Below are 24,887 nucleotides of genomic sequence, written 5' to 3'. Positions count from 1 at the left end.
CCTATGTCCTCTGGTTTGCGATTCCCCAACTCTGGGCCAGAGACTCTGTGCATCTACTCAATCTATTCCTCTCATGGTTTTATACACCTCTGTAAGATCAGCCTTCATCCTCCTGCGCTCCAAGGAATATATATTTTTTGCTCCACATATAGCGGGACTGTCATGTGCTGAGAGAATGGAGTGGTTGGGCTTGTACACTCTGGAGTTTAGAAGGATGAGAGGATATCTTATTGAAACATGTAAGATTGTTAAGCGTTCTAGAGGCAGGAAACATGTTCCCGATGTTGGGGGAGTACAGAATCAGGGGTCACAGTTTAAAAATAAGGAGTAAGCCATTTAGAACGGAGACGAGGAAACACTTTTTCCACCCAGAGAGTTGTGAGTCTATGGAATTCTCTGCCTCAGAGGGCAGTGGAGGCCAGTACTATGGATACTTTCAAGAGAGAGCTAGATAGGGCTCTTAAAGATAGCGGAGTCAGGGGTAATGGGGAGAAGGCAGGAACGGGGTACTGCTTGGGGATGATCAGCCATGATCACATTGAATGGTGGTGCTGGCTTGAAGGGCGGAATGGCCTACTCCGGCACCTATTGTGTAAAAAAAAAAAAAAAATCTCACACCATTCCACTGTTTAGCACCCCCCGGTGTATTTTTATCATCACAGCAACACTGTTGATGTTGCGAGATTCACGTGAACTGGCAATCCCATGGCATCCTAGTGTACATGGACAATAAACTACTCTGATCTGGTCGTGAATACAGTTAATAAACATCGTAGCGCAAGAGATTTGGAAGTCAAGGGTCCCCCACATATTCCACTCCCATTATAAGATCTCAGAACAATCTCAATTAAATTAAATTAAAGTCGATGATATTTCGACATGTGTTTACCCAAAATCGCTACAATTATGGTACAAATTAATGGCACACACTCATTAAGCAAATCACTTTTCAAATTGCATGAATTTATACATGATGCAGACTGCTCAGCTTGCCACAGTAGTTAATGAAGAACTGTACTAGAAAACAGTACCAGTTCTCCATCTCACGCGTGTTTAAGAAGGAACTGCAGATGCTGGAGAATTGAAGATAGACAAAAAATGCTGCAGAAACTCAGCGGGTGCAGCAGCATCTATGGAGCGAAGGAAATAGGCAACGTTTCGGGACGAAACGTTGCCTATTTCCTTCGCTCCATAGATGCTGCTGCACCCGTTGAGTTTCTCCAGCATTTGTGTCTACCTCCATCTCACTTGCCCTTAGTAACATCACATAGAAACATAGAAATTAGGTGCAGGAGTAGGCCATTCGGCTCTTCGAGCCTGCACCACCATTCAATATGATCATGGCTGATCATCCAACTCAGTATCCTGTTCCTGCCTTCTCTCCATACCCCCTGATCCCTTTAGCCACAAGGACCACATCTAACTCCCTCTTAAATATAGCCAATGAACTGGCCTCAACTACCTTCTGCGGCAGAGAATTCCAGAGATTCACCACTCTCTGTGTAAAAAAGATTTTCCTCATCTCGGTCCTAAAAGATTTCCCCCTTATCCTTAAATTATGACCCTTTGTTCTGGAGTGGTGCAATATTCAATTCAATGGTTCATTTACTCCACTGTTTCTGAGTTTAGTTTATTGTCACATGTACTGAGGTACAGTGAAAAGCTTCTGTTGCATGCTAACCAGTCAGTGGAAAGACAATACATGATTATGTTTAATGCAAGGTAAAGTCAAAAATAGTACAAAGGTCTCCAATGAGGTAGACAGTAGCTCAGGATTACTACCAGAGGTGGGAGATTGCAACCTTCACGTGGTCCGCCCTGTTTCGACTAACGCAATCAACTCGACGTGCACAACTGAAGATCAAATAGAACAAGTTGTCCAACAACTTTAGGCTGTGCACGCCATACGCAAGAAGAAGAAAAAGAATGATCGCTCCCCAGTTGTTGGTAGGATGGTTCAGATGCCCGATAACAGCTGGGAAGAAACTGTCTCTGTATATAGAGGTGTGCGTTTTCACACTTCTGTACCTCTCGGCTGTTGGGACAGGGGAGAAGAGAGAACGGCCAGGGTGCGATTCGGCCTTGATTATGCAGGTGGCCTTATGCAGGAGGCGTAAATTAAGTCAATGAAATGGAGGCTGGTTGGTTGGTCGGTGTGATGGTCTGGGCTGCATCCACAATTGTCTGCAATTTCCCGTGGTGGCCTTGGATGAAGCTGTTGCCAAACCATGCTGTGATCCACCCCCGATACATTTTTATTAGAGGCATCTGCATATCATAGTCCAAACCAATACAGACTTTGTTTAATGGTTACATATTAAATATCCAGGTTTCCAGGGAACCAGTTACTAAAGTAGCTGAGATCCTCCTTTATCTGTTACATATGAACATTGCCTCTAAATATTTATTTATAGATAGGAAAAATAAAGAAAGAAAGAAATTAGAAAAACAGGATAAACTATCAATAATACAACTTAGGCAATAGGTCCATAGGTCACAGAACACAACTATTCATCTAGTCCTGGGTTCAGGTTTAAGTCCGGCCACCGCACCCCTCCAATCTACCACTCCAAATAATCTATAAATGGAGACCATATTCTAGTAAATAATTCTGGTTTGCCAATTAAGACAAATCTAATTTTTTCCAAATGTAAGGTCTCCGGCATCTCCATAACCCACATCTTGATTGTGGGTACACAAAAATGCTGGAGAAACTCAGCGGGTGCAGCAGCATCTATGGAGCGAAGGAAATGGGCAACGTTTCGGGCCGAAACCCTTCCTCAGACGATTCTTGATTGTGTGGGGGTTGTTGGGTTTTTTCCAAAACCCCCGATACATCCCGATGAAATGTTTTCATTAGTTCAGTGGATAACGCTGGACAAGAATGACTTGTGGTAATAATGGTGAAAACATCTCGGTACCAGCTCACCAGCCTGCGACTGAAAAAGGATTTGGGAAGCATGAATGGGTTTTTTTTTTCCGCTGTAACGAGAGGCAGCTCCAGCGCAGAGAAAAGCAAAACGAGCTGCTCAAATTTCCAGAAAACCAAATCAATGCAACCGACGGCTCTAATGAACCATGATGGAAAGGTAGAGGAGATGAGCTGAAGAAACAAACATTGCAACGGGAGTAGGTCACTCGGGTAAACCCTCTCCAGCATCTGCAGTCCTTTGTTGCTCAGCTCCAAGTTCTGTTCCGCCATCCATTAAGATCGGTTTGCATTGATTTCACATTCTCTAATTCCTTCCCTTGTGTATACAGCTAAGCTGACCCACTGCCTGAACAGATTTAAGGGGGAGGGGGAGGGGGTTGGGGGGGAAGACTCCCAAGCTTTTCACATCTCTTTGTAGACATCATAGTCATAGAGTGATACAGTGTGGAAACAGACCCTTCAGCCCAACTTGCCCTCACCGGCCAACATGTCCCAGCTACACTAGTCCCACCTGCCTGTGCTTGGCCCATAACCCTTCAAACCCGTCCTATCCATGTACCTGTCCAACTGCTTCTTAAACGTTGAGATCGTCCCAGCCTCAACTACCTCCTATGGCAGCTCGTTCCATACACCCACCACCCTTTGTGTGTGAATAGAGTTACCCCTCAGATTCATAGAAACATAGAAAATAGGTGCAGGAGTAGGCCATTCGGCCCTTCGAGCCTGCACTGCCATTCAATATGATCATGGCTGACCATCCAACTCAGTATCCTGTACCTGCCTTCTCCCCATACCCCCTGACCCCTTTATCCACAAGGGCCACATCTAACTCTCTCTTAAATATAGCCAATGAACTGGCCTCAACTACCTTCTGTGGCAGAGAATTCCTGAGATTCACCACTCTCTGTGTGAAAAATGTTTTTCTCATCTTGGTCCTAAAAGATTTCCCCCTTATCCTTAAGCTGTGACCCCTTGTTCTGGACTTCCCCAACATCAGGAACAATCTTCCTGCATCTAGCCAGTCCAACCCCTTAAGAATTTTGTAAGTTTCTATAAGATCCCCCCTCAATCTTCTAAATGCTAGCGAGTACAAGCCTAGAAAGGTACGGCTTAGCATGCCAGGAAATTTGATGCTTCTCATAAGATTTAAGGACAAAACATACTTTTCCCTTTCAAAGTCTGACTTGATCTTCACTTTCCAACATTTATTGACGGAATTTCCTTTGGTTCTAGAGTTCTAAGTTTGTTACACGTTCCTTATCTGATTCACTTGCATTGGAACTGACTGGTTCCTTAACCCTTGATGTGCTGATCAAAGGACATGGATCTCTTTTAAATGTTGACTCGCACTTTAAAGCTGTGCCCTCCAGTCTTTGACACTTCCACCCGGGAATGCCAGGCTCATGATATTATGAAAAATGTGCAAAGGTGAGAAATTAATGTTTCCTTTCTTGTGACTTACTCGAGAAACATTACAAGTCCATTTTTATCCCAAAAACACTTTGAACCTCTGCACACAATTATCGAACATTCAGAGGGGATTTGGTCCCTCTGGTAATCACCATGATTTGCCAGCAACCGCCAGAGCCATGTGACCACAAAGAGACCAGTTTTTGATGAATCCACAAAGCTCTGACTACATTTCTTTCAAAACAATTTCCCCATTAAAAATGCAATAATCAGACACAAATTATTTTTGACATCGGCACAGAACTGCGGAGACTCCCCCCCCCCCCCCCCCCCCCCCCCATTCATAATTGCCCTTACAATTTTACTTCATCGCAGAAATATCACTTTGAGTCAGAGAGTCACGCACCATGGAAACAGGCCCTTCAGCCCAACTTGTACATTGTCCCATCTGCACTAGTCTCACCTATCTGGGTTTGGCCCATATACCTCTAAACCCATCCCATCCATGTGCCTGTCTAAATGTTTCTTAAGCTTTGTGACAGTACCTGCCTCAACTACTTCCACCGGCAGCTCGTTCCATACACCCACAACCCTTTGTGTAAAAAAAGTTACTCTTCAGGTTCCTATTAAATCTCTCCCCCCCTCCCCTCCCCCTCCCCCTCCCCTCCTCCCCCCCTCCCCCCTCCCCCTCCCCCCCCCCCCCTCCCCTCCCCCCCCCTCCCCCTCCCCCCCCCTTCTCCCCCCCCTCCTCCTCTCCCCCCTCCCCCCCCCCCCCCTCCCCCTCTCCCCCCCTCCCCCCTCCCCCTCCCTCCCCCTCCCTCCTCCTCCCCCCTCCCCTCCCCTCCCCTTTAACCCATGTCCTCTGGCTGTTGATTCCTCGACTCTGGGCAGAAGACTCTGTGTATCTAACCGATCTATTCCCCACAACTGTTCTGTGACTATACATTGACCAGCCTGTAGGATGTGGCAAAACAAAGAGGTTGTTCAAAAGGATAACAAAAGATTCAGGCACACTCCCAAGTAATATCCACAACAAACCCGCACTTGCCTTCAAAATCACCAACAACATTTGACAGGGAAATAAATGCAAAAGGAGAAACAAAGACAGCACAACTAAAACCTTGAACCAGAGTCAGCTTTGGAGGAGCTGTCTGAGAGGGGGGGGGGGGGGGGGGGGATAGAAAGGGAGAGGACAGTGGAAAGCAGATTGTGTGGGAAGACAACTCTTGAGGGATGTAGAGGTCAGAGAAGATGACAGACACAGGGAGGAGTAGAGAGGCACAACTAGTCAGTAGAAGGCAGGAGAATGGGGTTGGAAGAATTTCATTGTTCGATCTGGGACATAGGACAATAAAACACACCTGACTCTCTCTTGACTCTTGAGAGGGAAAGATAGATCAGCCATGATTGAATGACGGTGTAGATTTGATGGGCCGAATGGCCTAATTCTGCTCCTATCACTTATGAAACATAGAAAATAGGTGCAGGAGTGGGCCATTCAGCCCATCGAGCCAGCACCAACATTCAATATGATCATGGCTGATCATCCAAAATCAGTACCCCCCGTTCCGGTCCCCCCCCCCCAAAAAAAAAAATCCCTTGATTTCGTTAGCCCCAAGAGCTAAATCTAATCTTGAAAACATCCAGTGAATTCTGTGGCAGAGAATTCCACAACAAGAATTTCAAAACTAGACACCAAATCGCTTATTAATCGTTAAATAGTTCGTCTACATTTAAGCAATAGGTCAAAATATTCAAACACGAGTAATTCAGATATTAAAATGCATTGCAGTTATATTATTTTACGTTGACCTATTGCCATCAGCAGCTTGGAGTAAACTATCGTTGATTGGCATTCTGGAGATTAATGGTATCAGTGTTGGGCACGTCCTGAACCTGGTGGATTTGAGTTAAACCCATTAAATACTTGTTCTCCAGTTCACAGATCTCCAAGGTAAACGAACGTGTGTTCATTCTTGCAACCTGTAAGCATGTCCGAGTTACATTCTGTCTAGAGAATGTCTCTCACATGACTGTGTTTCAACACCCGCTGTGCGGTTACGGTATCAAGAGCGGCTCGAATCGTTTAACACGAGACACTGTCACGGCTGCACAGCAATGTAAAATAAAACGCCGACCCTGTATAACATGTACATACAATAATGAAACAAAATCTGTATGGGCGGCGGGCGGGGTGGGGAGAGAGGGAGAGAGAAAAAGAGTTTCGACCGCCTTTTTGCACAAGAAACGCGCACATTCTGCAATTGTGAAAGTGCTAAACCTCGAGCCTTAGGTTCGGACGCATTCATATATTCCCCTAGTAATGAAAGGAGGCCGCTAGCTGGCGGCAGCTGTGAGATGAGAACTGGAGTAGCGTGGACACAGTCGCGTGGAAATGTCACAATTTACTGGTCTTTCCACGCCCCAGGAACACCGGCAACTGGCACTTATTTGTACAAGAGTACAGCCACACAAACCACAAGCCACAACATATTGCTCTTTTTAAAATCAAAACACACACACAGACAGTCTTGTTTAGATAATGGGAAATGATAGGTAGACAAAAGTGCTGGAGAAAACTCAGCGGGTGCAGCAGCGTCTATGGAGCGAAGGAAATAGGCAACGTTTCTGGACGAGACCCTTAAGGAAATAGGCAACATTTCTGGACGAGACCCTTAAGGAAATAGACAAGGTTTCTGGACGAGACCCTTAAGGAAATAGACAACGTTTCTGGACGAAACCCTTAAGGAAATAGACAAGGTTTCTGGACGAGACCCTTAAGGAAATAGACAACGTTTCGGGCCGAAACCCTTAAGGGTTTCGGCCCGAAACGTTGCCTATTTCCTCCGCTCCATAGACGCTGCTGCACCGGCTGAGTTTCTCCAGCACTTTTGTCTACCTTCGATTTTCCAGCATCTTGCAGTTCCTTCTTAAACACAATGGGAAATAACAGTCACGGGCTAACCGAGAGATGGGATTGAGCGGAGAGGACATAACACCACCCGGGGTCTGAAATGTCCCAGGAAATAACCGGGTTCTTGCCCGTGGGACAATAAGCCGATATCCACCGCGTTTGTTCCTCTCCCCCCACTAACACACACCCCACCACCCACCCCCCCCCCAAAAAAAAAACTGGGGCAAATCAACTTGGTACTAAATTAGAAAGTGTGTGGGGTGGGGGAATGAAGGAAAACCACCACCACACACACACACATATATATATATACACACACACACATACAACTTACCAGCTGCAGAGTGCAGAGAATGATCAGAGTGCACCGCCCGTTGCACCGCCCCATGGTCTGAGCCCGGTCCAGTTTCAGCGGCGATGAACCAGCTGGGTATTCAGTGGAAAGTACCGAGGCTCCCCTCTCCTCTCCTCTCCTCTCCTCTCCTTCACTCACGCCCAGCGCTCCCGCCTCTGACCAGCATACTCCGGCGAGCGGTTCACACGTTCTCCACACACACACACACACTCCGGGCAAAACCTCGCCCAGTCCTCGTCTGCCGCCCCCCGCCGGGGTGAACGGGTCATCACCGCCACAAGCAGCGCCGCACCTTCCCCGTGGAGAGAGGAGAGTCACTCACTCTCTGCTGCCCATCTCGCTCTGTCTGTCTCCTTTCTATTTTCCTTTCTTCTTCCTTCCTTCCCCCTCTCTCTCTCTCTTCTATCGTATCTTATCTTCCCTCTCCCTCCCCTCCCCCCCCCCCCCCCCCCTTCCTGTCCCCTCTCTCCCCCTCAATCTCTCCCCTCCCTCTTTCTCTCCACCCTCTCTCACTTCCCTCTTTCTCTCCACCCTCTCTCCCCTCTTTCTCTCCCCCTCTCTCCCCTCTCTCCCTTTACTCTCTCCCCTCCTCCCTTCCCTCTCTCTCCTCCTCAATCTCTCCCCTCCCTCTTCCCTCTTTCTCTCCACCCTCTCTCTCTTCCCTCTCTCTCCCTTTACTCTCTCCTCTCTCTCCCTTTACTCTCCCCCCTCTCCCCCGTCCGAGCCCGGCGTGCACTGTTTGACCCGCAGCGTTACCCCGGCGGTCGGGTTGCGAGCGGGTGTGTGAATGCACGGATTCTGTGAACTGCTGCTCCTGCTGCCGCCGCTCAAACACCAGCGACAGCGGCTCTGCAGTCACTAGATCAAACCACGTGGCTGGGGGTGCGGTGGGTCCACAACCGCGAGTGGTCTCTAAATAAAGCCCATGTCCCACTTAGGAAACCTGAACGGAAACCTCTGGGTTCCGTTAGGTGTGTGGTGTTAGGTCTCTTACACGAGTGTGTGTGTCTGTCCGCTCTCCCCATTTCCCGCTCGCTGCCGCCACGGGCTTTGTGTGTGTGTGCCTAGTGACTACCCTTATATATATATGATGGTAACAGCTTTGTATGTGACAGTAATGGGGGCTGTATGGGGTCAGCAACATGCGTTGTATGTGTACCAGTAACATGCGTTATGCGTTGTATGTATCCAGTAACGTGCGTTGTATGTACGAGTAACATGCGTTGTATGTGGCCAGTAACATGCGTTGTATGTGCCCAGTAACGTGCGTTGTATGTGTACCAGTAACATGTGTTGTGCGTTGTATGTGCCCAATAACATGCGATATATGTGCCCAGTAACATGCGTTGTATGTACGAGTAACATGCGTTGTATGTGCCTAGTAACGTGCGGTGTATGTACCAATAACATGCGTTGCATATACGAGTAACATGCATTGTATGTGCCTAGTAACATGCGTTGTATGTACCGATAACATGCGTTGTATGTACGAGTAACATGCGTTGTATGTACCCAGTAACATGCGTTGTATGTGCCCAGTAACATGCGTTGTATGTGCCCAGTAACATGTGTTGTATGTACCAGTAACATGCGTTGTGTGTACCAGTAACATGCGTTGTATGTGCCCAGTAACATGTGTTGTGTGTACCAGTAACATGCGTTGTGTGTACCAGTAACATGTGTTGTATGTGCCCAGTAACATGTGTTGTATGTACCAGTAACATGCGTTGTGTGTACCAGTAACATGCGTTGTGTGTACCAGTAACATGTGTTGTATGTGCCCAGTAACATGTGTTGTATGTGCCCAGTAACATGTGTTGTATGTACCAGTAACATGCGTTGTGTGTACCAGTAACATGTGTTGTATGTGCCCAGTAACATGTGTTGTATGTACCAGTAACATGCGGTGTATGTACCAATAACATGCGTTGTGTGTACCAGTAACATGTGTTGTATGTGCCCAGTAACATGTGTTGTATGTACCAGTAACATGCGTTGTGTGTACCAGTAACATGTGTTGTATGTGCCCAGTAACATGTGTTGTATGTACCAATAACATGCGGTGTATGTACCAATAACATGCGTTGTGTGTACCAATAACGTGTGTTGTAAGTACCTAATGCGAGGCGGGGATGGTGGGGAGGGGAGGTCGGCACCTGTAATGTTCCAGCCAATGTGAACCACTCTCCTTTGTCCCTGGGTGTTCCAGTCAAAGACACTAGATCTGTATCTTTGGTCCCAGGTGGTGACTCGACCCGAAACGTCACCTATTCCTTCGCTCTATAGATGCTGCCTCGCCCGCTTAAAGTTTCTCCAGCATTTGTGTCCACCATCTACTGGTGATATAACCAGTCACCATTGTGGGCTCCACCTCTCCTTGGCCATCAGTGCCGGCTCTGACTTGTTCTGTACTTTTCCCCATACCTCTACTTTCCCTCTCCCCTGCCGCTCAGCCTGAAGAAGGGTCTCGACCCGAAATTCCTTTTCTCCAGACTAAGACGCAGTGACTTGCGTTGTATGTGCCCATTAAGAGGGGGTTGTGAGGACCAGGTAACAGGCGGGAATGTTGGTGAGGTCTGCACCTGTAATCCTTCATGCAAAGCAAAGCTTTTCACCAAAACCTGAACCTAATTGTACTTGCCTAGTTACACGAGTTCTGTGTGACCGGCGCTAAAGCCTGTGTTCGTTTCACCTTGACCTCCAGCGTCTCTGTTCCATTTAGACTTTCCTCGCTACAACTCCAATACTCATTCATTCACACTTATTCCGCCCCATCCCGCTTTGTGGTCCGGCCTGATCCACACCCATGTTCGTTTGTCAACGGTACTTGTGTTACCCTTCACCTTCCTGCATTGGGACGGGACGGGACTGGCACTTAATTCAACCATAACTGTGGCCATCTTTCTGGGCAGATTTAAATTTGCAATGGGGAAACAGTAGCTCTTTAGCAATAGCAGATGAAGGAGGGAGGAGGAGAACATGTATAGCTCTTTAGCAATACATGTTGGGGCCGCCGTCAGATTCCTGGCGGATTCCCGCTACAGTAACTGCTGACATCTAGCGAGCGCTTCCAATGCGAGTGTTTCCTGTACAAAGCGCTGGGGAAGAGGACGGCAATAAACTTTAACAAGTGTCATTGCAAGGATAAAGGCGTCCCTATTATGCTGATAATCCGCTCATTTTTACTTCCTCCGCGTTTAAACACCAGCAATAAAAATATCTAAGTGCAACAGATGGCAGAATCCTGAAAACTAAAAGAGTGTAAAATCTCAGGAGGGGAGGGGAACTAGGCAAGATGTTCAGTTGAAGAGTCTGAAGAAGGGTTTCGACCCGAAACGTTGCCTATTTCCTTCGCTCCACAGATGCTGCTGCACCCGCTGAGTTTCTCCAGCATTTTTGTCAACCTTCGGTTTTCCAGTATCTGCAGTTCCTCCTTAAACAAAATGTTCAGTTCGATCCCTCGGGTCAGAAAACTCTCTCTCGAATATTTACAACTGGCTGAAGAAGGGTCCCGACCCGAAACGCCGCCTATCCATGTTCCCCAAGTGGCATGCTTGCAGAAGGAACTGCAGGTGCTGGTTTATGTCAAAGATAGATACAAAGTGCTGGAGTGACTCAGCGAGACGGGTAGCATCTCTGGAGTCCGAAGAAAGGTTCTGATCTGAAACGACGCCCATTGTTTTTAATCCAGTGATGTTCTATGTTTCTATGTTTCTATGATGCTACCTGGCCCGCTGAGTTACTCCAACACTTTGTGTCTCGTCTCTAGAGATGGACTTTGATCCGCCGAGTTACTCCGGTATTTTGTGCCTTCATTTCCAACTTTAATGTTGAGTTACTCCAGCACTTCGTGTATTTTTATTGTATAAACTAGCATCTGCAGTTCCTTGTATCTTCATGAGTTGGCGGAGCAGAATTGGGCCGTCCGGCCCATCGAGTCTACTTCGCCATTCAATCATGGCTGATCTATCTTTCCCTCTCAACCCCATTCTCCTGCCTTCTCCCCATAACCCTCTACGTACAGTATCTTCTGCGCCATTCATTCTGTGTTATGTGGAGGTGAGTGACACGGCCATATACTGTCACCAACGTCTAGAGTCTTACAGCGTGGAAACAGGCCCAACGCACACACCGACCCCGTTGCAATAGTACCTGCCTCAACTACCACCTCTGGCAGCTCGTTCCATACACCAGCCAACATGCCCCACCTACAATAGTCCCACCTGCCTGCATTTGGCCCATGTTCCCTCTAAGGCTGTCCTGTCCATGTACTGTGAACTGTTCATCCTTCAGGACGTTAATTTGCTCCTTGCCAGTTAGATTTTTTTAAAGAGGGGTTAGCGATGGAGTCTCTCAGACAATTCTTGCCATAGAGGGAGTACAGAGAAGGTTCACCAGACTGATTCCTGGGATGGCAGGACTTTCATATGAAGAAAGACAGGATAGACTCGGCTTGGACTCGCTAGAATTTAGAAGATTGAGGGGGGATCTTATAGAAACTTTCAAAATTCTTAAGGGCTTGGACAGGCTAGACGCAGGAAGATGGTTCCCGATGTTGGGGAAGTCCAGAACAAGGACTTGGGTCACAGTTTAAGGATAAGGGGGAAGTATTTTAGGACTCAGATGAGAAAAAAAAAACCACACACAGATGAATCTGTGGAATTCTCTGCCACAGAAGGTAGTTGAGGCCAGTTTATTGGCTATATTTAAGAGGGAGTTAGATGTGGCCCTTGTGGCTAAAGGGATCAGGGGGTATGGAGAGAAGGCAGGTACGGGATACTGAGTTGGATGATCAGCCATGATCATATTGAACGGCGGTGCAGGCTCGAAGGGCCGAATGGTCTACTCTACTCCTGCACCTATTTTCTATGTTTTTCTATGTTTTCTATGGCAGGGTTAAGACACCACCCATCTCACCATGGTTTGGGGGTACTCTTGGTTCCTGCAGCTTCAGAGGCCTCGTTGTAAGAACATTCCACCGTGAGTTCTCTCCCTTTGTCACGAGGTTCCAGAACTCCAACTTGTGACTCTGGGCAAGAAGCTTTCAGTCCGAATTAAGCGTCTGAAGAAAAAAGGCAGACGAGAGAAGAGAGAAAGAAAGAAAGAAAGAATGGCCCCGCCGGCCGAGCGGACTTGATCGAAGGTCCACCCATCCTCCAATGTCTTTATGGTGCGGGATTGTATTTGTGGTCACCGCTAGCTTCTCGCTCAACGTGCTGTATCACGACCTGTTCCCCAATGGGCCGCGGAGCAACTCGATGCCCAAGTGTTTGCTGGGCTCCATCCACCAGCCCGTTAGAAACGGAGCCGTGTCCAGGGATGTCAGTCTAGAGATCGCCAGTCCTCCTCCGTTCACCCTCCACCGCCCGTTCACCGCGCTGTTGCCCGCTAAACAAGCCCTAGAAGTCCACGTGGAAGTAAGTAGCACGTAACAAGTAAGTTGTCAAAGAGGTCCAACCATTTTAAATGTTCGACATTTCGATTCCGAAATTAGTTTTAGGGAAAGTGGATTCAGTGGATATTTTTTAAGGCGGAGAAAGATAGATTCTCCATTGGTACGGGCGTCAGAGGTTATGGGGAGAAAGCAGGAGAATGGGGTTGCATAGAAACATAGAAAACATGTGCTGGAGGAGGCCATTCGGCCCTTCGAGCCAGCACCGCCATTCATTGTGATCATAGAAACATAGAAACATAGAAATTAGGTGCAGGAGTAGGCCATTCGGCCCTTCGAGCCTGCACCGCCATTCAATATGATCATGGCTGATCATCCAACTCAGTATCCCGTACCTGCCTTCTCTCCATACCCCCTGATCCCCTTAGCCACAAGGGCCACATCTAACTCCCTCTTAAATATAGCCAATGAACTGGCCTCAACTACCCTCTGTGGCAGAGTGTTCCAGAGATTCACCACTCTCTGCGTGAAAAATGTTCTTCTCATCTCGGTTTTAAAGGATTTCCCCTTTATCCTTAGGCTGTGACCCCTTGTCCTGGACTTCCCTAACATCGGGAACAATCTTCCTGCATCTAGTCTGTCCAACCCCTTAAGAATTTTGTAAGTTTCTATAAGATCCCCTCTCAATCTTCTAAATTCTAGAGAGTATCGTCCCCAATCAATAACCCTTGTCTGCCTTCTCCCCATATCCCTTGATTCCACTAGCCCCTAGAGCTCTACCTAAGTCTCTCTTAGATCCATCCAGTGATTTGGCCTCCACTGCCCTCTGTGGCAGGGAATTCCATAAATTCACAACTCTCTGGGTGAAAATATTTTTTTCTCATCTCAGTCTTAAATGACCTCCCCTTTATTCTAAGACTGTGGCCCCTGGTTCTGGACTGGCCCAACATTTGGAACAGTTTTCCTGCATCTAGCTTGTCCAGTCCTTTTATAATTTTATATGTTTCTATAAGATCCCCCCTCATCCTTCTAAACTCCAGTAAATACAAGCCTAGTCTTTTCAATCTTTCCTCATGTGACAGTCCCGCCATCCCAGGGATCAATCTCGTGAACCTACGCTGCACTGCCTCAATCACAAGGATGTCCTTCCTCAAATTAGGAGACCAGAACTGTACACAATACTCCAGATGTGGTCTCACCAGAGCCCTGTACAACTGCAGAAGAGAGTTAGGAGGGAGAGATAGATCAGCCAGGATTGAATGGTGTAAACATGGACCGAATGGCAAATTCTACTATTCCTTATGACCTTATGAAAACTGGAGTTCCACTCGCCTGTCGCCTTGAGTTTGGGAGAAGGTTTCTGAGTCGTAAACGTGGAGTGAATCGCGTCTTTGCGGGCTGAAGGACCTTTTCCTGCGCTGTTCTGTTCTATGTTTGAGGTTGGTATCAGGTATCACAAACAACTGGTTTGTTGTTAGAAATATGGTCCTTGGGACAATTTGAACAAAGCACACAGTCTCACCTTTTACTCTTCTTCAAATCGGTACAATAAATTCCTCAACATCAACTTGGCATCTCGGGCAAAATCACAGGTAGACAAAAATGCTGGAGAAACTCAGCGGGTGCAGCAGCATCTATGGAGCGAAGGAAATAGGCAACGTTTCGGGACGAAACGTTGCCTATTTCCTTTGCTCCATAGATGCTGCTGCACCCGCTGAGTTTCATCAGCATTTTTATCTACCTTTGATTTTCCAGCATCTGCAGTTCCTTCTTAAACGGGCAAAATCACCTTCATTATCTCGTTCTATTGCCAAACTGAAGCACAATGCCGACAGGAGTTGGGGAATCGAGGACCAGAGGACGTAGGTTTAAGGTGAAGGAGGAAAGATTTAATAGGTATCTGAGGGGTAACTTTTCCACACAAAGGGTGGTGGGTGTCAAGTCAAGTTTATTCGTCACATACGCATACGAGATGTGCAGTGAAATGAAAAGTGGCGATGCTTGGGGATTTGTGCGAAAAAAACCTACAAAACAGAATGGAACAGAATCACATATTACATATTTGTGGGAGGGGAAATAAAGGAAAAAAAGCAATTTTAAAAAGACACTTATGGGGCTGTCCCACTTAGGAGACTGGAACGGAAACCTCTGGAGACTTTGGGCCCCACCCAAGGTTTCCGTGCGGTTCCCGGAGGTTGCAGGTGGTTGCCGGAGCTTCCACTACCTGAAACCTCCGGCAACCACCTGCAACCTCCGGGAACCGCACGGAAACCTTGGGTGGGGTGCAAAGTCTCCAGAGGTTTCCGTTCAGGTTTCCTAAGTGGGACAGGGGCATAAGACCCTGGTGAGAGAGGAGTTTACAGCCCTAATGGCCTCTGGGAAGAAACTCCTTCTCATCCTCTCCGTTTTCACAGCATGGCAACGGAGGCGTTTGCCTGACCGTAGCAGCTGGAACAGTCCGTTGCTGGGGTGGAAGGGGTCCCCCATGAACTTGTTGGCTCTGGATTTGCACCTTCTGATGTATAGTTCCTGCAGGGGGGGGCGAATATAGTTCCCATAGTGCGTTCGACCGAACGCACAACTCTCTGCGTGCTGCCAGAGGAGGAAGTTGAAGCAGGGACTATTCCCATGTTTGAGAAGCAATTGGACAGGTACACGGATAGGACAGGTTTAGAGGGATATGGGCCATACACAGGCAGGTGGGATTAGTGTAGATGGGACATGTTGGGCGGTGTGGGCAAGTTGGACTGAAGGAACTGTCTCCACGTGTGACTATAAGAATCCAGAAAGTGGTTGGAAAAGAACTTCATTGAGCTGCTGTTGTCTGACCTACAATGATCCAACTACAATTAAAGCAGTTATTTTATTTATAGCAAATCATATGTCACCTGAGACTTTGTCTTTGTTTGAAAGTCCCAATTAAACTGCTCCCTCCGACTATCAATCCAATACATGTAGTTACTCAAAATGATGGTTTGGCTCCAGCAGTTCATCAGCCATTCTGATTCTGCTAATTAGTTTAGCCATGGACAGCCATCTACCAAGGCAGTTGGATATGGGGTGAGTATGAAGTGCCAAGGAGATCGATCAATCAATAGAATTGAATTTGGTGGAGTCTAATGAAGTAACAATGCAACATTCAAGCTAGATTTGCAATGGGATTGTATTTGGCCTGTGGTGAAGTTCAGAGCCACATGATTCGTGTTGTATTTTCAGATATTCGGGGAATTTCTTGATTAGCGCGGGTGTCACGGATTATGGGGAGAAGGCAGGAGAATGGGGTTAGGAGGGAGAGATAGATCAGCCATGAACGAATGGCAGAGTAGACCCGATGAGCCAAATTACCTAATTCTGCTCTTATCACTTATGCACCTGTGGACTTGTGAATTGACAATGCACATAGTGAGAAATATCTCTCTTTTTATAAGTATTTTTATGCAAAGGCAAGGTTTTTATATGGAGACACAGATGCTGGAAACTTGAATGATACGCAAATGGCTGGAGTTATTTGCCGGGTCAGGCAGCATTCTGGAGGATATGAATAGATGATGATTTGACCAGGACTGATTCTAGTAGGAGGGATGAAATGCTGGTAAAGAGAGGTGGGAGCAGGGCAAAGCCTGGCAAGTAATGGGTGGATACAGCTGAATGAGGTTTGTTTGGCAGATGGGTGGACAAAGGCTGTAGAGTTTGACAGTGAGAGGGGAAAGATTTAACAAGAACTTGAGGGACAACATTTCTTTGCACATAAAAGGGTTGTAGGTATATGGAACGAGCTGCCAGAGGAGGAAGTTGAGCCAGGTACTATCACAACGTTAAATAAAAAATGTTTGGACAGGTAGATGTATAGAATAGGTTTAGAGGGATAGGATGCCAAATGTAGGCAGTTGGGACTAGTGTAGATGGGGCATGTTGGTCGGTGGGGGCAAGTTGGGCCAAAGGGCCTGTTTCCATCCTCTAAGACTCTGAGATGAAATGCAAATAGAATGGTGTCAGATAAGGAGAGAAAAAGTGCGAAATCTAAATTAAACCTCCCTCACCTGTGTCTATCACTTGGCAGGTTTTGTCCCCCCCCCACCCCCCCTCCCCCCATCCACCTCTTTACCAGTTTTTTACCTTCCTACAACTAACGGTTTGAAGAAGGGTCTCAACCCGAAACATCACCTATCCTGTTGAACTGTTTAGATTATTGTCACGTGTACCGAGGTACAGTGAAAAGCTTTTGTTGCGTGCTAACCAGTCAGCAGAAAGTCTGAAGAAGGGTTTCGTCCCGAAACGTTGCCTATTTCCTTCGCTCCATAGATGCTGCTGCACCCGCTGAGTTTCTCCAGCACTCTGTGTTTATTGAAGGATTGCACATGTTCAAATCAATGAGTTCCCACAAAGTGCAATGGCGCATTAAATAGGGACCTACACAGGACGATAATGTCATATTATTTGCCCAAAACTGATATTTAAGAAATAATAGTTTCATTCAGCTGAAGGAAGGAGGAATTACCATTTACACTGTGCCTTTGAGAACCACAAAAGTGCTTCATATCCAACAACCTTTCTTAAAGGTCAGGGTTGTAGGGAGGAGACCATTGAGAGGGATTAGCTGGATAGCTTCTTCAAAGACTCGGCACAGGCGTAGTTAGCTGAAGGTGTTCCCTGCTCTATAATCATGATTTAAAGATACTGGTCCATGGACAAAATGTACAGTTAATTATGGAGCAAACGAGAAAGTTCCACGAGCAAGGGTAAGATAAATTAGCATTGAATGGACTAGCTAGACAAGTGCTCTGATTGAATGGGATATATTCCTTGCAAGTTGCTACGTAATTTGATTATGGGAGCGATGGTTGAGAATTTGGCGAAGGCATTAGGAGAGTTGTCTTATTCTTGACATCTTGCGATCTTTTGCCCATCTATGAGGTGAGATAAGACCTCACAATAATATCACCTTGATATCACGTCGGAGGTTGAGGTGAGACTTGATAGAAGTATATAAGATTATTTAAAGTTTCTGAATCTTAATGTAAAATAATCCAGTAACATTTCCATCTGGACCTCAAGATAATGAAATGGCCTGACCCAATATTAACACCAACTCTCTGATACATAATCTTCCTTCAGCTGAGTCAAGGACACTTACAGTCCGATATTCTTCAGAGGGCTTTAATTACATTTTTCAACTCTTCCCTATTTCAAGGTAAAGCAAGAAGAACCCAGAACGGAACCAGATCTGGAGCAATGCATGGAGACTGCCTTGGCCGTCATGGAGACCGGATTAACCATCATAGAAACAAGACTGTCAGTTGTGCAAACCATTAAAATAATTCGATTTTGGATTATTGAAGAGATTGAAGACGAGGATGTGAGTATGCCAATTTAAAGTGTTTGCAATTGTTTCTTGGCAGTGTGTTCCTGTGTTGTGGTTTCTCCATTCTGCCCCTCGCTCTTTACCACGTTCTTCCTTCAATGTGCTTTTATCTTGCTGAGAGGTAGCGAAGGGATTTGAGGTCAGGTAGTGAGGATTGAGTCACCGAGAGAGGGCCGGCCGTGGTGATGTTGCGATAGAGTTGCTGCCTTGCAGCGCCGGAGACCCGGGTTCGATCCCGACCATGGGTGCTGTCTGCACGGAGTTTGTACGTTCTCCCCGTGACCGCGTGGCTTATCTCCGAGATCTTCAGTTTCCTTCCAAAGATGTACAGGTTACGTGGCTCGGTGTGTGTGTGAATTGTCCCTATTGTGTGTAGGACTGTGTTAATGTGCGGGGATCGTGGGTCGTGCGGACTCGGTGGGCCGAAGGGGCCAGCGCGGAAACAGGCCCTTCGGCCCACCGGGTCCACACCAACCTGCGATCCCTGCACATAAACACTATCACCCACTAGGGACAATTTTTACATTTTCCAAGCTAAATCTGTACGTCTTTGGAGTGTGGGAGGAAACCGAAGATCTCAGAGAAAACCCATACAGGTCACGGGGTGAATGTACAAACTCCGCAAGTACAGACAGCGCCCGTAGTCAGGATCGAACCCGGGTCTCCGGCGCTGCAAGGCAGTAGCTCTATCACTGCGCCACCATGCCGCCCGCTTATTGTTAATCCCCGTTGCCTCTACTTGAGACAGTATCCAGGCTGACACTTTGTGCAGTCTGCTCTGGGAACCATGCCACAAGATCCATGGAGTAATTTCCCTGCAGTGCCTGCAGGACGTTCCATGCTGACCACCGCCTGATGGACTTGTGGTCAAAGGTGTTGGTCCGGAAGAACCTTGCCACGAACGACAGATGGTGCAGCAATGTCCAGCTGACTGGCACGCTGCGTGGCATCTGCGCCAGGCCCATCCTTCGCAACACTGGGGGCAGGTGGAGAACCTGAGCAGGTAGTGACACGTGGTGGAGGGTTTGTTGCACTGTTAAAATCATCGCCTTTCCTACAAGATATTATGCCATTCTGATCTCCCACGGATGTAAGGGATCCCACTGGGATTTTTATTTCAGTTACGCTCTGTCAGTTTAAAACATGTTTGCCCCATAAAAATGCAAATTTCCAGTGTTCTGTTGACAATCTTTGTGTTTAGATTAAATAATTATTTTGAGTTTCTCATTTGTTCTTTAATAAGTTACTTACATACACTTATTAGGAAGCTAGTAATTGGCAATTTGACTGAAGTGCTTTTCTTTCTATTGCTTTTTCACGCTATATTGAAACAAAAATGATCAAATTGCCTGGTTTCCCTCAGCAGCTGTTATACTGAAGAAACCTCAAGCCAAAGTGAATCCAGATGCAGCGATGTGATTATTTTGTCCATTAGTTGTTCCAACTATTTTTGTGTTTTATTTGTAGATTTAGACTGAATTTTCACTGTTCTTCCAAGCGCAATCCTCTTTCAACTAGTGTTGCCAAAAATAACTTGTTCGCTCATTCCTACAATTCCTCACGTTCGATCTTGCTCCGCCAAACATTGCTTGCGGCATTCACATCGTATATAAAAGTACGCCAACGAAACAGGCCCTTCGGCCCATAATGACTGTGCTATAGACTGTGGCACGGTGGCGCAATGGTCAAGTTGCTGCCTTAAGGGCCTGTCCCACTGTACGAGTTTACCCAAGAGCTCTCCCGAGTTTAAAAAAAATCAAACTCATGGTGAGTACGTAGAATGTAGTTAGCGGGTGCGTCGGAGCTCGGGACGTCTCTTAGCGGCTCGTGACACTAACGGCAGGTACTCGGGAAACGCGGTAAGCTCGTGAAGTTTTCTCAACGTGTTGAAAAATGTCCACGAGAGCCCCGAGTACCTACGAGCGGCTATTACCGTAATTCTCCGAGTTCGAATCGGGGGAAACTCGGGAGAACTCTTGAACAGTGGGACAGGCCCTTTACAGCTCCAGGGACCCAAATTTCCATCCTGACCGTGGGCGCTTGTCCGCACGGAGTTCGTACCTACTCCCCGTGACCTGCGTGGGTTTTCTCCGGGAGCTCTGGTTATCCAAAGACGTACAGGGTTGTAGACAAATTGGCTTGGTATAATTGTAAATTGTCCCTAGTGTGTGTGTGTGTGTGTAGGATAGTATTAGTGTGCGGGGATTGCTGGTAGGCACAGAGTCGGTGGGCCGAAGGGCCTGTTTCCGTGCTGTATCTCTGAACTAAACTAAACATGATGCCAAGCTAAACTAATCCCCCTCCACCTGCACAATCCATATCCCTTCATTCTCTGCATACCCATGCGCCCATCTAAAAGCCTCTAAAATACCACTATCATATGTGCCTCTGCTACCTACACGACACTAGTTTGCACTTCAAAAAGTAATTCATTGTTCGTGTTCTGCTTTAGGACATTGGGAGATAATTATCCTCTGTCTCACTGCAAGTTGTTTTTGTTTTCAGTTCATTGAGTACGGCTCATAAATATGAGACAAATCCAAAGGGAATTCAGGAGAAACTTCTTGAACAAGAGAGTGTTTATAATGCCAGTACAGCCCTTGGTTCATGGAAGTGCAGCTTGTTTATGTTTAAAACATCACAGGGACAAACCCTTCGGCCTGCAATGTCTGTGCTGGACCTGATGCCAAGTTTTTAAACACGATATTTAACAACTCCGCAAAAGGACAACATGTGCTGGAGTAAGTCAGCAGGTCAGGCAGCATCTCCGGAGAGCGTGGATAAGTGATGTTTTGGGTCACGACCCTCCTCCAGACTGCAGTATGTTATAGAGTGATACAAAATGGAAACAAGCCCTTCGGCCCAACTTGCCCATACCATCCAACATGTCCCAGCTACACTAGCCCCACCTGCCCACACTTGGTCCATATCCCTCTAAACCTGTCCTATCCATGTACCTGTCTAACTGGTTCTTAAATGTTGTGATAGTCCCAGCCTCAGCTACCTCTTCTGACAGTTTGTTCCATACACCCATCACCCTTTGTGTGAAAAAGGTTATCCCTCAGATTCCTATTAAATCTTTTCCCCTTCACCTTAAACCTATGTCATCTGGTCCTTGATTCACCTACTCTGGGCAAGAGACTGTGAAGAAGGGTCTCGACCAGAAACGTCACCCATTCCTGCACTCCAGAGATGCTGCCTGTCCCGCTGAGTTACTCCAGCATTTTGTGCCTACCTTCGATTTAAACCAGCAGTTCTTTCCAACATGGTAGACAAAAATGCTGGAGAAACTCAGCGGGTGCAGCAGCATCTATGGAGCGAAGAAAATAGGTAACGTTTCGGGCCAAAACCCTTCTTCAGACTGATAGGGGGTGACGGGGAGAAGGAAGGAAAAAGGAGGAAGAGGAGCCCGAGGGCTGGGGGATGGGAGGAGACAGCAAGGGCTAACAAAATTGGGAGAATTCAATGTTCATGCCCGCAGGATGCAGGCTCCCCAAGCGGAATATGAGGTGCTGTTCCTCCAATTTCCGGTGTTGCTCACTCTGGCAATGGAGGAGACCCAGGACAGAAAGGTCGGATTGGGAATGGGAGGGGGATTTGAAGTGCTGAGTTGAGTTTGAGTTCTTTCCTACACACTGTGCATCTACCCGATCTATTCCTCTCACGTTCTCCAGAGGTGCCACCTTTCCATGTTTTCCAGAGGTGCTGTCTGTCCGTGTTCACTAGAGATGCTGCCTGACTGGCTGAATCATGAGTAGATTAAAGCCTGGGGAATAGGGAAATCAGCTGGGCAGGCAATTAGAAGTCTAGAGTTGGGAGAGGGGGATGGAAGGTTGGTGATTTAGGAATGAGGGACTTGAGGACATTGGCGATGATGTGGTAGGAATGGACGACCAGAAAAACAATGGGTACTTTGAATTTAACAGTGGAATATGCTGGGCAGTTCCCTTAAAGTCAGAAACCGCTTCCAATCCCCACAGATAAGGTGCTTCCGCAAGTCCTGTGGCACAAAGAATACCAAATAGGAAAAGGAATATGAGGGGTAACTTTCTCACACAGAGGATGGTGGGTGTATGGAATAAGCTGCCAGAGGAGGTACAGTAGTGGAGGCAGGGACTATCCCAACGCTTAAGAAAACAATTAGACAGGTTTATAGAATCTACTGAATCCCACGACAGGAAAAGCAAAGAACAAACGACACTTAAGGGCCTGTTCCACTTTCACAACCTAATTCACGACCTCTGCCGAGTTTGCCCTTGACTCATACGCGCAGCATGGTCGTCACAAGGTCGTAGGAGGTCGTAGATAGGTCGTGATGCTAGTTGTAGGTACTCGTGACATCAAGTAGGTCAGGGCGTTTTTCTAGCCTGATGAAAATTGTCCACGAGTAAAAAAGGTCGCGAATTAGGTCGTGAAAGTGGGGCGGGCCCTTCAGCTGAGCCAGACTCCTTGTGCCACGTTTATTCCAGAAGCCCCTTTTACCTCCATTCTCACCAATCATAACCCATGTGTAGATAAGGCCAATTAGTGTATCTGACCGTGGAGCTCTTGTGATCTTTGCTTGTGGCTGGGCCTTCTCGTGAGGCTGCTGGTGAGTCGCCAGTGGTGACGGGCTGTATGCAAAACCAACGTGGGCGTGAAGGCACCACAGGTACATGGATGTTAAATCTGTGTTTATTGTGTGTTTTGTTATTTTGATTCTATGTTATGACTGCAAGGCACAACATTTCGTGCAGACTGAAAAGTCTGAATGACAATAAAGGATACTTGACTTGATAGGAGAGGTTTGGAGGGATATGGACCGAGCGCCGGCAGGTGGGACTATTGTAGGTGGCACATGTTGGCCGGAGTGGGCCGAATGGCCTGTTTCCACACTGTATCACTCTGTGACTCTCATAGATGCCAATTCCCAATCAAATTGACTCTCCTGTTAATTTAGTAGAATTTCCTATATCTCTCCCTAAATCTGGCACCTACTGTCATTATGCCATAGGATTAATTGGATGTTCCCTTCTCTAATGCACAATCTGCTTCAGTGCCACACTTAATGCACTTATACATCACCTATACATCAACTTACCACTTTTCTGCTTCAGATTTATCTATAAACTTCAATAACGTCTCCTAGCACGTTGGCTGGCGTGGACAAGTTGGGCCGAAGGGCCTGTTTCCACGCTGTATGACTCTTAATTCTGTGATTCTGAAGAAGGGTCTCGACCCGAAATGTCGCCTATTCCTTCTCTCCATAGATGCTGCCTCACCCGCTGAGTTTCTCCAGCATTTTTTGTCTACCTATCTATCTTCTATATTTTATATATATAAAACTGTGTGGCTGCCGGCTGGCTGTGTGTGTTTCTGTCTGTGGCTGCTAGCCTTTGATTCGTTGCTACGCCAACACCCGACCCAGAAACGCCCTGATTTTACCCATTTCAGCAGAGAATTCACGTTTCATTCCATGTATCCACTCCTCATTAAATTTTGTCGTGTTTATGTACACTTTTTTAATCAAATCCTTCTCCCCCCCCCCCCCCCCACTCATTCATTTTGTCGCCTCCTGCTGGCCAGCGACCATAACGGTTGCTGGCGCCCGCATCTCGCCTCAAAGACGCCATTTAAAAACAGCCGCACTGCTGATTCCTGAGCCGCTCGAGTTGGAGGACCACGTCTCCCGTGGGAGCTACGGGTAGGGAACGGCTGCGTTGGGGGAGCAGACCCAACGGGTCCGCACTTGGTCTAGTGACTCTTAAATGTGGTTCACCTAGACTCGGTGCGAGCAACATTTTAATAAATCTTCAAAAACATTGCTGCACTTGGACGCAGAATTTCTCATTCATCCAATTGAACCAACATGGGGCAAGTCGGACTCTGTGAAATGTGACAAATTCAACTTTGCTTCTTGAATTGCATCTCACTTTGACGGTACGGGTTCTGGTGCCACTTTCAGGAACCGTGATCGGCATATTATTGGCGGGGGTGAAGGGAGGGAATCTTAATTAAGCAAAAATAATTTAAATAATCCTAACGAATTCCGAGGCTGAATATTAAATTAAATTCGCAGCAGTAACTGAGCTTTTATGACAAGACAGAAATAGCAATTTGCATTGGGGTGTAACGCTCATGAGAGAACAGTGAATCTGAAGCTAATATCAGATTAAAAAACGTCCCAGTGAATGACAGAACAGCTTCAAGGCACAAGTGTTCTGGTACTTTGCGTGCATCTTAGAGAATGGAACAGTACATCACAGGAATTTTGGCCCACAATGTTTGTGCCAAACATGATGCCGAATTAAACTGATCTCATCCTCCTGCACACAATCCATATCCGTCTATTCATAAGGTCATAGGGTCGTTCGTGATAGGAGCAGAATTTCGCCCATCAAGTCTACTTCCCCATTCATTCATGGCTGATCTATCTCTCCCTCTGAACCCCATTCCCCTGCCTTCTCCCCATAACTCTGACACCTGTACTAATCAAGAATCTATCTCTCCCTGCTTTAAAAATATCCACTGACCTGGCCTCCA

At 46.9% G+C, this 24,887-nt stretch overlaps 1 protein-coding gene across 1 annotated transcript in view; it reads left to right on the top strand.

Moving 5' to 3' along the window:
• Positions 1-12,637: 12,637 nt before the first annotated feature.
• LOC129709577 (uncharacterized) overlaps positions 12,638-24,887 on the top strand; it is a 29,937-nt gene continuing 17,687 nt past the window's right edge. Inside the window, exons 1-2 of the mRNA XM_055656026.1 lie at positions 12,638-13,028; positions 18,195-18,359. Coding sequence (XP_055512001.1) covers positions 12,771-13,028; positions 18,195-18,359 — 423 coding nt within the window. The 5' untranslated portion in view covers positions 12,638-12,770. The remainder of the gene's footprint in view (positions 13,029-18,194; positions 18,360-24,887) is intronic.

The sequence above is a fragment of the Leucoraja erinacea genome, chromosome 26 (genome assembly GCF_028641065.1).
Source record: "Leucoraja erinacea ecotype New England chromosome 26, Leri_hhj_1, whole genome shotgun sequence".
Lineage (NCBI taxonomy): Eukaryota > Metazoa > Chordata > Chondrichthyes > Rajiformes > Rajidae > Leucoraja > Leucoraja erinaceus.
Note: the sequence above shows the minus strand (reverse complement) of the source record. Positions and strands in the feature narration are given on the sequence as shown.